Source organism: Leptosomus discolor, chromosome 4, assembly GCF_034619465.1.
Source record: "Leptosomus discolor isolate bLepDis1 chromosome 4, bLepDis1.hap2, whole genome shotgun sequence".
In the NCBI taxonomy this organism is placed as follows: Eukaryota; Metazoa; Chordata; class Aves; order Leptosomiformes; family Leptosomidae; genus Leptosomus; species Leptosomus discolor.
In genome coordinates, this window is record NC_141394.1 from 395667 (window position 1) to 410744 (window position 15078).

Genomic DNA, 15078 nt, shown 5'->3' on the forward strand with positions numbered 1-15078 from the left:
GTAAGTGAGTAAGAGCATATACAACTCTTACATGTTTGCATTTATAGATATGTAATTCTTACTTAGTGTAAAATGAATACAGAACTAACTGTAATGTGGTAAGGAGTTACTAAGTTTTTCAGTGGTAGAAATGTTTAAGATACTGTTTTGTTTACATTAAGAACGTTGCTTGTGAGTGACATGCTAGCAATGTCCCTTCGGATTAAAACGTTAAACAAGTGGAATTTTCCACAGCAAAAACTAGAGCTCGTTCTGCTTTTTTATGTTGATGTGAGTCGCTGCTGGAGATGACGGCACAGTGAGTGTGATCAAGCTCAGAATGCTTTGAAAAAAAACCTAATAGGTCAAATTTTGCTATTGTATGATTAGGGACACCACGAAACCTTTTACAATTGCTGGCAGATTACAGCTGTGAGGATTGGGTCAGAAACTAAGGTCAAGGGCAGAACCTGAAGCCAGTGAACTATTGGGTCATTAAATGTTTCATGGTGTGATATATTTATTTGTTTTAAAGTAGTAGGTGACCAAAGAGCTTATTTTTCAATATTGTTTTTGTTGATGTTGCAGGAGAAACACAGCACTTTAAAAATGCCTTTGCAGGGAATGATGCCAGTGTTATGGGATTACCACTTGCTTTCTATTCAGGAATGTATGCCTATTCAGGCTGGTAAGTTCTTGAAACCTGTAAGTATTTGTCCTGAAAACAAACACTGATACACTTTAACAAAGACATTTATTTATATGAATAAATGAGTCTCACTTTCTATATCTTTTGCCAAACTACATCATGTGGTAAGGGTAGATCTCACCACTGTTCTGTATGCTCAGTAGTTATTCTGCAAGCAGCTGTACAGAGGAAAGAGTTTACTTCTCCAGTGTACAATAGGTAAACAGGTACTGGACACTAAAAAAATCAGACTTTTATTTCTGTTCATAAGACTAGAAACAGAAAGCAACAAGAAAGGAATGTTCTTAAACTTTCATTAGGTATTTTGATAAAAGGGATAATGAAGCTTAAATTTTGTTGCACAAGTCAGTAAGTACATGAAAAAAATTATGAACGGTTGCAAAGTTGTGTCGACCTCAGCCTTTGCTTTGTAAAAACAGTATTTGAAGAACGAGAACAACGACACCACCAGGGTAGAAAGACGTAGATTCTTATGCCTCTTGCTCTGAGAGGATTGGACCTCGCTTAACAAGAAGTGCTACTGGCTTCCAGGGAAGTTAACTGCTGTCAGCTGTGAGCAAAGGTGTAAGAATCTGCCTTCCAGTATCCTGCTCAGAACTTTCTTTGAAGTGCTCTCCCTCTCCCCCACCCAAGTACACAGCAGCTGGTTTGAAAGGTGCCGCTGCTCTTCGAATCTGCCTTATGGTTTATCTGTGCTTAGTGAGGGCTTCACATTGCACAGCGCCAGCGTGCTTTTGCAGCAGCAGCGTGGGGGGAAAAGAGAGACTACAATGCACAGAGTGGGCTTGTTTTGAGATAGCTTTGTCTGCAGGTCTTCCCTTTCCATAACCTCACAGGCAGCCAAGTTCTTTACCTTGCACAAAAGGCGAGGGCTGAGAGATAAGGGGTTTATTTATTTAATTCGGAGGGACAATGGGCTGAGCATTTGAGTTCTCTGCCTGTCTATAGCTCCCCGGTTGCCAGGAGCATTATAAACATGCACACTGAAGTACTGAACAGAACTTTTATATTAAATGGTGGAGGGGGGGACCCAAGAGAGTCCAAAGCCTTTATCTGTGATAGATACGTAAGAAAAAAGCCTGGCATTTTGAAGCCTCAAAGAAATTGAACTCGTTATGCGATCAGCCTCTACATTCTTCCCTCTCTCTCATATAACCGCCTCTATCTGTCATATCCATACAGGTGATGGTTTCTCACTTTTAAAGCATTAACTGAACTGTATGTTTTTGTGTGAAGGGAGTTTTAAAAGCTCTTCAATATTACTTGTCACTGAGGCAGAGTTTGCTTACTATAAAATGGTACATCAAAAAATACTGTTACTTTGTGGCTTCTTTCCCATTTCTTTCCATTTTCTACCTAACATTCCAAATCCCTACAATAAAAATCATGTCTGTTTCTCCTTTACAGCTTCTGATTTCTATTTCAAGGTTCTTATTTGCCACTTTTAAAAGAAATTAGCAGAAAAAGACCTAATTTGGTTAGTGGTTCTTCCCAGCTGCCTATTTGTCTTTGTCACCAGCTCGAATTGATTGCCTCAGAGCACAGAAGAGCAGACCATTAAGTGGAGTGTCAATACCCTTGCGCTATCAGTTTCATGAGGCTAAATCATCCAGTTAACTGAATGTGAAGGAGTGTTGCAAGGGTTGGTGTTGTGTCCCAGGACGCAGGCAGAGTTTTATGCACAGCCCGTGAGGCTGTGAACGGTACAGCTTTAGAGAACAAAACAAAGGTACTGTCTCCTACGTGTGGGTTCATCCTGCGAAGAGCAAGTGTAGGCTGTTTGGTATACAAAGTTCTGGGTGGAAAAGGACAAGTAGAGAAAAGAATGCAAGGAAACATGTCTTTGCATTGATGAAAGAACAGATGCAGGGCTGTCAAATTACATCTGTCTAGGGCTAAGGCCAGAAGGAAGTAGCTGAACATCTTACTTGTCGGAAGCCATCTCTCCTTTAAACTATCCCAACCTCTTCTTTTGTGCTCTCTGCACAAAAGTTTAGAAACAAGTTTGGAAACAAGTACTGAGGTGGTTGTACAAGATGGCAAATCGAGTTTTACAAAATTTCATGCTCAGCCATAAGATCACATGTTTTTAAAAGCCGTGAGACAGCACTGACTCACTCTGCTAGCTCAGATCCGGTCCAAGACCTGTGATGGAGAGAAGTTCCCAGACTTTCTGCCCAATCAGGTACCATTTGTTTGTTGACTGCAGCACTGTTGGGTCAGATACCTTTTTCTTCCTGTATAAGAGCAGGAAGCCAACATGAGCACTGTATCGATGCTCTGTTCAGTTAGCCAGGGTGTGACTTTGTGCCTGTACCTGAGCCAGGTACGTCTGTGAGATCCAGCGATGCACAGGCCTAGTGCTAATAAAGGCAGGACAGAGGGTTCAGTGACCTTGAGGTTGCTCTGTATGCAGGGCTGTGTCTGGTGAGTGCTTTCTATGAATTCCCGTAGGTAGGTGTCACTGGCAGGCTGCTGGAATACAACCAGAGTGCAGCTTGTGCTGGAGGTTGTGCAAGAGCACACAGGATCAGCAGCCTGGGTTTGTGGTCGTGTACGACACGCCAGTGTCAAAATACTGGTTTTAGGAGTGGTTTTTGGAGGCTTTGTTTGTTTTTATTGTGAAGAAGTCCTTGCTGAGTACCCTGATGAGAATCCTTGCCAACAGAAGCTGCGATTGCAAAAGGCTGCAGCCACAAATGGAATGAGGCTTGAGGGTGCATGTGTGTTTGTGTATAGGATTAGGGTAAACCATAATTTGCCTAGTATGCCAGTGAAAAAAATTAATGTAATTCCACATGGACATTACATAGCTTTTGTCTTTTTTCTGCTTTGCTGTCTTTTCTGAGAATTCCCTTACTTACTGTGGGGATGAGGGAAGGTTAAATCTCATGCTCTCATAAACCAAACATGGGTCTGGAAAGTCTACTGTAATTAACAGCAATGCTTAACTAAAAACATCTTCTTGATTCTTTTGGAAAGAAATATAGAATCAAAATCTACTGAGCCCTTATAACACATTTTAAAACTCTTTTCTAGGTTTTACCTCAATTTTGTTACTGAAGAAGTGGAAAATCCCGAAAAGTACGTACCTAATGTTTTTCTTGAGTTTTGAAAAACGGTTGTAAACCTTAAAATGCTATAAAAGTAGTGATCTTCAGAAATTCTGCATGCTGGTCAAGTTGCTTGCTTTCCAGCAGATCTGGTATCTATTTGAATTGCAGCTGCTTGAAGATTTGCTATTTTTGGCCTGTCGTGACCTTGTTATTCTGCTTTTATATGCACAGAAAGCAGAAAACTAAGTAGATCTCCAGGGCTCTGATTCTCCCCCTCAGGACAGAAGTAACTATCAGTGGCTCCTTTCAGTGGGAGTTACTGGTATCCTGTCAAGGAAATCTTGCCCAAGAAACTTATCTGCTGCAGTATTCGGCAGTTTTGCTATGTTTAAATATTAATCAAATACTTAGTTCTACTTGTTTTAGGTGTCTCAGGGTGGCAGGATCTTGAATACACATAGCACAGCATCCGATCCAATTAAGCTGAACAGAGGATATTGGTGGGAGTCTGCTCAAAACAGAGGCGAATGCTCTCATGGCACCTGTCTGTAAAATGTGAAAGAAAAGCTGTCCTGTTAGGGAGAGATTGATATGGCAGACCTATTTTGGTAGGTATGTTTTGGTACATGCAGCCAGTAATAAGATTAACCTTTTCTAGAAATTAAAGAAAATATGCCTTGTCAAATCAAATTGTGTTCTTTGAGGAAATTAACAATTTACTTGATTAAAAACTAACAGGTAGATACAATTTTTCTTAGGTTTTTGAAATTAGATACCTGGCTAAGTACCAAATAACTTACTGTTTAAAAAAGACTTCCAGCAATGTACACTCAGAGAATATGAAGCTACATATCTGAGACATGTAAGAGAAAGGGGAAAAAAAAACCCAAACAGCCATCGGTGGGGAACACACAGAAGGTTTTTAGTTGGTTTCTTCAAAGTCTGACCAAGCCTGGTGCTGTTTGGTATTTTCCTCAGAGTCCTGAAAATAATTATAAAGACATGGATGATAAAACATGAGGATGGCAGAAAGACTGGCAGATTTCCATCGTTTCAGTGCCTTTGAGGGGTCTTGGATGTTAACAGACCTTTTAATATGGTCAGGATACGTACACGGAGGAATGTATGACTGGAAGCTGAAACCAGACAAATGCCGGTAGAAAACACACCGTTAATGTTTAACAAGGTGGTTGACTAATCATTAGGACAGGTACCTATGTAAAGTTTGGGGGTTTTATTGGTAGTTTTCAGTTCAGACAGAGCACCTTTTTAGAAGCCATCCTGTTAGTAAAACTCAAGTCATTTGGCTTGGTGGGGAGCAGCTGGCTGACGCTTCCCAGGCCTGGGGCACATAGGAACTCAGGCTAGATGATCGAGTAGCAAATCTGGGCTTAACTACCAAGGGTCTGTGTGCTTTATGATGTCGGGAGAGGCAGACACTTAAAAAAAAAACCACTTTTTTTTTTTTTTTGTTTACTTTTGAAAAACCGTTGGATGTCAGACTGACTTGAAAAGGAGTGTGACACTAAATAAAGGGGTGAAGCTGTTCTGGTCCGAGACTTGTACTGCTTCAGGAAATTCTGGGGAGATGGGTCAGGAGCCAGAGTCTTGGTGATGCGATCAAAAGCATTTGCTAGAAGCAGTACTGTTTGTGAATGACCGTGTGGTTACCGTCAGTACTCTGATGTTTTGAAACACCCATATGCCTACCAGCCTTTGGGACTTTTTGTAAGTTTATGTGTCTCTGCAGGCCTCTCAACTGTATGGTGATTGGCAGTTTTCATTACAGGTATTTTGGTTTATGTTGACTTTTTTTCATGTGGTTTGAGTTAGAGGAGTGAATATTTTTGAACAAGTTGCCCTCTGCTGCGGAGGACAGAAAGGCATAGTTCCTTTTTTTTTTTTTTTTGACTAAGCAGCCATTGAAGCATGTTGTATCATAGCTTAGAAGAGTGGTGTGGGCTAGATTTTGGGGTGTTTTCTTAATTGCAGCCAGGGTGCGAGGGAGGGAGCCACTCCCTTTTTCTGCTCTCATCTCAGGAGAGCTTCTCTGTTCTCCAGGTTACCCTTGGAGAGCTGCTGAAGTTACTTGTGCTTCTAGTAGGGATGCAGGACCAGGGGGCAAGCCACATTGCCTGGCTGGTTCGGGGTATTCCAGGATGGCTCTGGAAAAAGCCAGCTAGCTCAACGTTACATGTGCAGTGTTGTCACAAAGCTGTGAAAGCTTCCCTTCATCGCTCTTCTCCTTGGGGCTGCGCTTCAAGAGGGCGAGAGGGGAAGATGCCCAGTGTTTACAGCAAGGTGCCTGGGATCACAGCCTCCATGCAAAGGTACAAAAACATGGTAGAAGAGCATGAGATTTCAAATGTTGCTAAATAAGCAGGAGGTGATGACAGGGCAAGTGGACTGCTACTGGCTGTGCTGACTGAGACCTCTGCAGCACCTTAAATGGGGATTCTGGACTCTGTTAACCTGAAACAAGCACTTCAGTGAAACAGTTGGAATACTTCTTTTTTAATCCAGTTTTCCACTCTGGTGGAAAAGGCGTCCTGCCGAATGGGGGCCTCTCCACCACCATTCCAAAAATCACAGGGAACAGTGTGGACTAATCCCAGGGGCAGCCGTCTTGGTTCCCACCGAGCTCAGTGCAGGCGTTAGATGAGCCACTAATTGTGCTGCTGTTGTAGGTGTTTATCAGAACTCAACTGCCCTTTTTTTTTTTTTTTAACCTAAAATGCTATCTGTTTTTTCATTCTCGTTGTATGTCTTGTCTCTGACTGCAGAGACACGTGCCTTACGTTAAGGGTTGTATATAGTGCTGCAGAGGTAGGTGTTATATAGCTGCTTTGAAAAGGGACGAGGGAAATCTAGGCTTGAACGGCTCCGAGCCTGAAACAGCTCCAGGTGTGCAATTTGTCACGGTTGTCAGCAGTTAGGGGTGCAAATTACCGGCAGTGGCAGAGGTGAGCACGGTGATGCCTTCTGCACGTGCCAAGGTAAATGTTTGTCTGCAGACCCGTCACAGTTGCCTATTTCCAGATGCGCGGCAGCTTTTGGAGTCCCGGCAGCTGGTGCCGAGAGGAGCGGTCAGCGCTGCCCCCTGTTAACGGGCCTGCTGCCAGCCTCAGCGGCGGGCGCCGAAAGGGATGGCAGGGGGAATGCAGAAATGCTCTAGCAGAGAGGACTTGCAGCAGGGCTGCCAAGGGCCCATGTCTGGGGAGACGTGGCCTTAAGTCCCTTTTTACGTGGTGAGTCCTGGGCTCCCTCTCCGGTACTGTGGTGTTACAGAGGGTGAGAGAGATGGGCCTGGGCCCAAGACTGTGTTCTGAAATACACAGGAAGGTGGAAACATGTACTTTTAGAGCTTAAAGTTTTCCAGATAGGGATTGTTTTGTTTGCTGCGGTGTGTGAAGCATGAGGAAAGCTTTCTGGAGTACAGCAAGTGCCATTGGAAATGCCGGAGAGGAGCAGGGGAAGGGGGGGCTGCTCGTGACCTTGCCCAGCTGAAAGCTGCCTTTGTGCTCCAGCAGAGCGGCTGTGCCGGCAGAAAGGGCTCCCGAAGCTGCGGGAGCCTGTGTGGGTGCAGCAGGCTGCCCGGGTGCAATGAATTGCAGATTTGAGTCTGTAAATAGGGTAAATATGTGGGCCCAAGGCACTGAGATGCCTAGGTGATACGAAATGCTAGAGAGCGAGCTGACACAGAGGCAGTGGAAATGAGCCAAGTGGAGAGGAAGCGCCCTTTAAGTTATAGAAGGGAGAACAGAAAAAGGAAAAAAAATTCTGAAAGTGCGTGCCATTGCATTTTGAACAGATTTTTGGAAGTAATGCTGAATTCTCCCTTTGGAAATGTCCCAGTCCCTTCTTTTGTATAAGAAAAAGGACATTATTATAACCCAAATCACCGTAAGATGTAAAAATAGCTGTTTCTGTCCCCTGCTAAACCCCCTTTTGATGTCTCATTTTTAAGCCTGGACTTACTTCTTTATTCCTTTGTTTTAAAGTGCTTCCCTGATACAGCATTAGTAGGACCTGAAGCAACACGAAGTTGATGTTTGTTTTACAAGGAACTGTGGTTGCAGTGTTCAGCTGCTTTAATGTATGATTTTTTTTTTAAAGAGCCTGAAATATTTTTATTATGAAAAATATGTGGAACAATGTTGAATAACAAGTTCCTTTTACTTTTGAAAATTATGTTTTGCATATGTGGGCTAGGTCAATGGCAATTGCTGTTTGAAATGAAATTTCTGAATAATGCTTGAAGCAGACCTTCACCAAAATAACCTCACACAGCCACATCATGGGCAGCTTTGATCTTTTTGATTTTCTTACGTTCTAAGGATCAGCTCTACTCAAACTGAGGTCGTATTGTGTTGTCTAAATAATAAGTGAATGAAGGATCAGCCGGGTCTCTGAGAGAGAATTTGTCACCTGAAAATTGACAGGAGCCCTGTTGCCTGGAGCAGTAAATTCAGAGGACTGGAAATCAAGCATGTTGAACTTTCAAACTCGTTTCTTACACATAGTCTTTGAGCTCATCTGTATTGCTGAGCACCCACTCTGTACTGTCAGGAGACAGACCGAGCTTTGTCAATCAAGACCCTGAAAGAATCTAATGCCCGACTGACCCATCCCTCCTCCCTTCCCAGGCAGAGCGGAGTCCAGGATCAGCACTCGAGTTTGTCCGGAATTTTGGGGGACTCCAGATGAGAACATAAGGCAGGAACGTGTTTTACATTACAGGAATGTCTTCAGAGCCTCGTCAAAGTCAGGCGCAGGTTGTGTCAAGTGCTGGCCAAAGAGAATCCTGCTTTAAAAAGGATTTGCTCTGCACCCTCACTGTGAGCAGGTGATGAGCCCAAGCGCTGCACGTTACAAAGATTAGGCTCTTGTGGGAAGAGAAAGAAGATATTCTTTCACTTTAAGGGAAGGGAAACTAAGACTTGATTTGCTTAATGACTTCAAGGAAGTCTGTGATCAAGGGGGCAACTAGAGGTATTGATTCACAGTCCTGCTTTTATCTGAAAATCGTATTGTTAGTGTTGTTGAACTTAGGAAATGTTTTTCCTTTAGTGGTCTTCTATTTCAGTTGTATAAAATGATAGATATGAGATTTTTGAAGGACATGGATTCTGAAAATATTTTATGGCAAAAAGTTAGATTATTTTGCAGTTGCAGTTAGATATGGCTGCTATATCCTTTCTCCCCCCGCCCTGTTTTCCCTTATTGGGCTGTTTCATTTGCAAATATTCTGTTTCTCTTTGTAAAATAACTTTGGTCCAGCCCAAGCAATCTATCATTGTTTAAAAAGTTACACAGTGCAAAGAACATATTACTGAGATGTATAGTGTTTATAAGCCTGGTCTCAGATTGATAAATCATGTCTTGTGCTGTTGAAAAGCCAAGAAATGAATTGCTTTACTGTGACCTTGGGGTCTGAGATTAGTCAGTTTGTCTATTAGATTTTTCCAGTGTTCTTCTCACTTCATTTATTCCTTTTTTTCTAAGGAACTGAGAAGCAGATGATGTATAGCAAGTCACCAAGGCTTGATGTCATCAGACATTTTGTAAAATCAGGATATCAGAATGTTTTATATAATCTGGCTTTATATTGGGTTTAAATAATATGAGTCTCATACCTGATTAATCTAATGTGTACTACCCATTTGTATTAATTAAAGTTTAAAGTCATCTGTGAGGACTGAGTGAGGGAAATGTGGTATTAGAGGTTTCTTCAGGATGTCTAAGCATTATAGTGGTGCAGATGGGTGGGAGGGGAACAGTGGCTGAGACACTAAAACTTCCAGCTCCCTACTGGTTTGTAACTGTCTGATTTTTGGCACTTCACATTAGGATGCACCCCCTCTTCCAAAATTAATCAGAAACTTGGATTGCATTGTTGCTCACTACCAGTCTAGATCCTGACTAGTTATCCCTAGTAATCCCCACAATGGAAGATATTTTTAATGTTAATTGAGAGGATGCAAGCCTTTGCCATTTCTACCTCTCTGCTGCTTTGTTATTTTTTGTAATTTTATGATTTAACAGCAAGCTCTACTCTGAAGAGGAACATTAATATTGATACTGATTATCTTAGGCACCAGAAAAGGAATAAAGTCAGAAGTTTATCTCCCCGCAGCTATGCTGTCTATCATTTCAAACACACCTCATCACTGCTTTTTATTTAGGAGTGGCAGGTGATGTAGTCAAAGCGCTGAATGGAGGCTCAGGAGAACTGGCTGAGGCACAAACTTGCTGTGAAAATGGAGGATGGGTTACCTCATCTTTCCTCCTCCTGTACCCCTCCTTTCTCTCCTCCCCTTCTTTTCTCTATCAGCTTTATAGACTGGGAAGTATCACCTGCTGGCGTCATTTTTTGGGGTATTTATGTCCTTCCAAGGTCAAGGGTGAGCCATGGGCTATGTGGAACCAGACAAAGTTTATTTATTTATTTAAAAATCTACGTGCCTGCTCCTTGAACTGAAGGCTTTAGGGGATTTGTTAATAAACCCTAGGCATGGCTTCTGCAGGTCCCAGTCCTGTAAAGTCTGACGTGGTATCAGTGGAACAAGGAAGCTTGTGTGGGTCCCTGCACTAGTCACGGGCACCTGGGGGTGTTCTGAGGGTTCAGTCTTATTTTTAGATAAGCTTTGGACAAGGCTGTCTCACAAAGTAGCTGTGCATAAGTGCAGTTCTTCCCTTTGAAGGCTGACACGGGATGCAGGTATCCTGCCGAGATGTAAGCAGAATAGCTTTGGTACCTGGAGTTCTTGTGTTACTCTGTTCTACTGACTCGTAAAAGATTCGTTTGACTCCCACTCGTTTTCTCCATGTCAGACTACAGTGCCAAGTATTCAGTGCAGAAGTTACAGGATTACATCATGATATTTTATCTGAAGATGATAAAAATAGTCAAATGCTAATGTTTCAAATATTTTGCAAAGCCCGTTTGCTCATGTGAGTTCATCAGATTACCTTAAAGGGAAAGCCGTGTCGGTTAAGTGAGCATTTGCATTTTTTCTTTAGTATATTATTTGTGTCTTGGGTTATTTTTCTATTTGAATACTTATTCTCCATCACAGAATGATGTTTTAATTGCCCCCTGCCCAGCTATTTTTATGTGTCACTTCAATAGAAATCTTATTTTTTTCTAAATTTTACTGTATCTAACAGCATTAACAGGCTACCTCAATACCCCTCAGTTATCTGCTAAGCATCTCAGAAGATGAGGTGTTTAAACACTGGTGGATCCAACATCACTTTCCACAGTTTAGTTGCGACCTGTGTGAGGGTTAAAATGATTGATTCACAATCGTGTCTTCAGAACTCTCAAATTCTTTAATGGGGTGCTGTAATCTGCCAAATAAAGAAAAATTAATTTATTAGATCAAATATACTTAAACAAAACCAAGGAAGGGTTTTGCTATTTGTAAATTGTATGGAGAAAGCATTTCATTAAGAAGGTAATTCAGTAGTATTTGTGTGTATTTGAGAGGGAGAGATGGACAATTACTAGCTTGTAGGAGAGCTGGCTTACCAGCACAGAACCGTTCTTGGTAGAACGAACTTTCCTTTGGTTTTGCCGTCTTGTGAACGGTGTTACCTACCTGCTGCTTTGCAGGCCTCACACTGTCAACTCATTCATTTTAGCTTTTTATAAATGACTGATAATTCATTTCTGAAATTAAGTATTTCAGTCTTGGATGCATTTTTGGGAGGGGTTCAGATTTCTGAAATACCAATATAGGAACTAATTTTTTGCACTTCACAAAAAAATAATTAAAGGATGCTGCTGCTTCTCTTGCTGCAAGCTGGAAATTCTCTTATGAGTGGTATCCAGATGTTCTGAGTTGCTTTGCTCTTATTTATAATTATTTTTCTCTAAAACTCCTAGTTTGGGAGACTGTCTTATAGTTTGGTACACAGGGGTTTCCTGTGTGAAGACCATGGGTACAACATCAGGCTGAGAATTGCTTGACAAAACATTATGTGGGAGGCAATGCAGGCATTAGCTATGACGTGATACGTTTTATAAATACAACTTGTCCGTAGGAAGGAGCAATTATTACTTAATTTTGCACGTGATCTCAGCTAATTTTTGATAACAGTTTGAGGCAGCTTGGATTCAAGCCCAGTGACAAAGCCAGGGGGGAGAAGTATTGAAAATACTCTTTGGCCAGCGATGACCTCAGCTTAGACATAGTCGTAGTGCTTTCAGATTTTCTTGCAATGCCCACTAATTCCTAATGGAGATGCCAGTAAAGCAACAAGGAATAACAAGCTTTTATAAAAAGCCATCAGGCTTCCTTCAGGACATGCTGCTTTTGCTGCTGCACTGTCCTGCATATCAGTGAGTGGAACCTTTAGAGTCACAAGTAAAAGGATCTTGAAGGAGAAGTCTGTGCTGGAGCAACTCCAGCTTCTTCTCTTTGCGCTTCCCATCCCACCTGCTGTGAGATGTGCTGTAAATGCCCTAACTTTGACAATCTGTTGGTTCTGCCAGGGTGGATGCAATCAAACCACCCCCATGTGAGACATGCAGAATGTTTCAAGGGCTGCAACTTGCTTGTGAGCCAGACTTGGGTCCTGGCTGTGAAAGGGTTTGATGAGGGTCTGAATCCACTGAATATCTCCAACCAACTGGACGGAACAAGGGAAACTGATTTTAAATGTGTTAGCAGCTGGAGCTAAACCAGGGAGATGGTCAGGTTGGAATGGGGTGTTGGTAACCCACATTGAAATCCAAGTAGTTGGGTTCTTTTTTTATTTCTTTAACTTCTGTTTCATTGAACTGGATTGTTGGATTTGATAATGTGGATTATCCTGTGCTCTTGTAGCACAGACTTTTCTTTGGCCCTGCAATTTTTGAGAGTTCCAGAACACTAGCTGCTGGATAGATCTCACAATTAACTGAGGATGCAGATTCAGTCCTTTAGTTCTTATTTGCCCTGTTCTAGGCTGCTGAATACAAATTCCTCCTACCACCCCTGGGTCGGTGTGCCTTGCCCCACAGGTGCAGTGGGTCCTCCTCCACAGCAGCACTGTGCCGTAAGAGAGAGGAAGCAGAGAGCGCGGCTGGCAGACTCGGTGTGCCTCGCAGCCTGAGTCTGGGCTATCCAAATGTGCACAGAAAGGCACCCTGCGGACCTGGGTCCCTTGCCATGTCTTTGACACGTGCACTGGGTGCCCGAGCAGGGCTTGGTGTTCACCGGAGCACCGCGTGCAGGCTGCAGAGGGGCTGGGAAGAGGACTTGCTGCATGAATTCGCCTGTCATCCGGAACGGGGGTCACCAAGAGCAAAGCTTCGGCAGCAGGGATGGCACAAGGCTGCAGTTTTCACTGGGCACTGTTCCTCTTCCTCCCGTGCCTCCGCAGGCAGCCGTGGGTAGCTGCTGGGTGAGCATGCTGCACTCCCGAGGCTGCAGGTTTTCCTTAGGCATTGAGTTAGGGATTGACATCATGGATACTATCACAGTCTGTAATGTTCAGGAATGTGTACGTGACACACGTTAAACATATGTTATTGTTTCTTTTTCCTTCTCTTGTGCAGTTTCTTTCTCTTCCCCCCCCCCCCCCCCCCCCCCCCCCTCTATCCCATGTTTTTTGGTGCTTATATCAGTGCTGAGCCCTGTAGTGCAATTCCACATCACGAGAGAGAGATGATCCTCGGGTGCAGTTTTCAGGCGCCAGTATCTTTGTCATTAGCAGCTGCTTTCTAAACACCAATTTAGCATTTGATTTGGTTCAGCTGACTTCCAGTGTTTATATCTCCTACTTCCACTTTATTATCTTTCTATTTTAATGCAAAAAAAAAAAAAAAAAAAAAAGTGGTGTTCTGTTTAGAAATTGGCTGCTGTGAAGAGCTACCTGTGACAGGCTTTAAACTGATATACCAGTCAATACGTGTAAATTAGAAAAGAGACTGATGCAATCTATAGCATCTGTAAAGGTTTCAAAGGGGTACCTTGATCATTAATTAAGACAATAAGGATGTCTCATGAAATTACAGTTGAGGAGACTAATAATTCACTATTGAATGAAGAAAGACAAGGTCACTTGTATAATTGCCTGTTCTAACATTTATATTCCTTGTATAAAATGATCCAGCTCACGCAAAAGTCTAGATGATGGCCATGGAAATATTCAGGACTAGGAAATGCAGATTTCCTACCTAAGCTTTGAGGGTATACTAGAAAAGAAAAGTGTAGTTGTCTGGTTGTTCTGTTTGATTTTTGTAGTATGATTTATTACTTCGTACATTCAAAGTTAATTATAACACGTGCCTGGCATGGGGGTTTAAGGAAGAGTGAGTGGGAAAATGGAAGAACAAAACTAGATGCTATAGATGCAGGGCTAGATCAGTATTGCTGTGCTGGGTTTTAGCTGTGCATATGTGTATTGAAATTAATAGTGGTTCCTGTTATGTCTCGAGAATGTAATAAAGATATGGCAAAGATATTAGTACAGAAATCAGGCAGGTAGCCAGCTACCTGAAAAATCAAAGATATTCAGCAAAGGTAGCTGGAGGATGGAAGGAAAAAGAGAGGGGAAAAGGAAAAATACAGAGGCCATAATACCATGCTGATATATGCCAGGACACGGGGCTAGAAGTGGTTCTGTTCCTGTGCGTATTGTCAGGAGGGAGCAGGGTGAGGCAGGACGGCAGAGCTGGCTGCCTGTGCGATGGTCTCCCCACTAAGGCAGTGTCTACACTAAGGCAGGGCTTCAGAAGCTGTTGTTTCTGTTTATGTAGACTCCGTGGTTTGAGATAAAAGGCCCAACTTGAAATGAAAATGACTGAACAAAATCTCTCAGAATTCTGGAAACACTCGAAACTTTTTGAAGATTACTCATAGCTCAGAAAACGCATCATTGAGGCAGGCTCCTGCTGAAGGAGAGGCGTCTGCTGGGGGGGAGAGGTTCCGGTGGTGGCCCGGTGGAAGGAGTAGACGAGCAGGTGCATGGGCTGCTGCGACACACAGCCTTATTTTTTCTGATTCAAGGGTAGTGGAGAAAGGAGCTCTGGGCTAATCTCCTCGTCAACAGGGGATGAGGATATTTCAACACTTTGAGTTTTGCCAGTGACTGCCTGTGTCAGTGTAATGCTGATGATGTCAGGTGTCCTGACCGGGTGTGCACGGAAGAGGCAAACATCTGTGTGGAAGGAGACCCCTAAAGGCAAACCCTCCAGCAGGTTTCTCATCCTCTGCCAAGCCCGTGGCACCTCTTTCGAGGAAGCAGAGTTCAGGGAGCTCAGCTGGAGCTTCCTGCCCTCCCTCCTCCTCCGCAGCGTGTCCCTGGGGTGCCGAGAGCCCCCCCGGTTTGTGAGAGCTGGCT

General features: G+C 43.0%; 1 protein-coding gene across 2 annotated transcripts in view; it reads left to right on the forward strand.

Moving 5' to 3' along the window:
• The window catches only part of SLC7A11 (solute carrier family 7 member 11), a 54360-nt gene that overhangs the window by 14768 nt on the left and 24514 nt on the right, over positions 1–15078 (forward strand). For both annotated transcript variants that reach the window (XM_086464782.1, XM_009946965.2), the window contains exons 5-6: positions 568–667; positions 3728–3772. In XM_086464782.1, coding sequence (XP_086320908.1) covers positions 568–667; positions 3728–3772 — 145 coding nt within the window. The remainder of the gene's footprint in view (positions 1–567; positions 668–3727; positions 3773–15078) is intronic.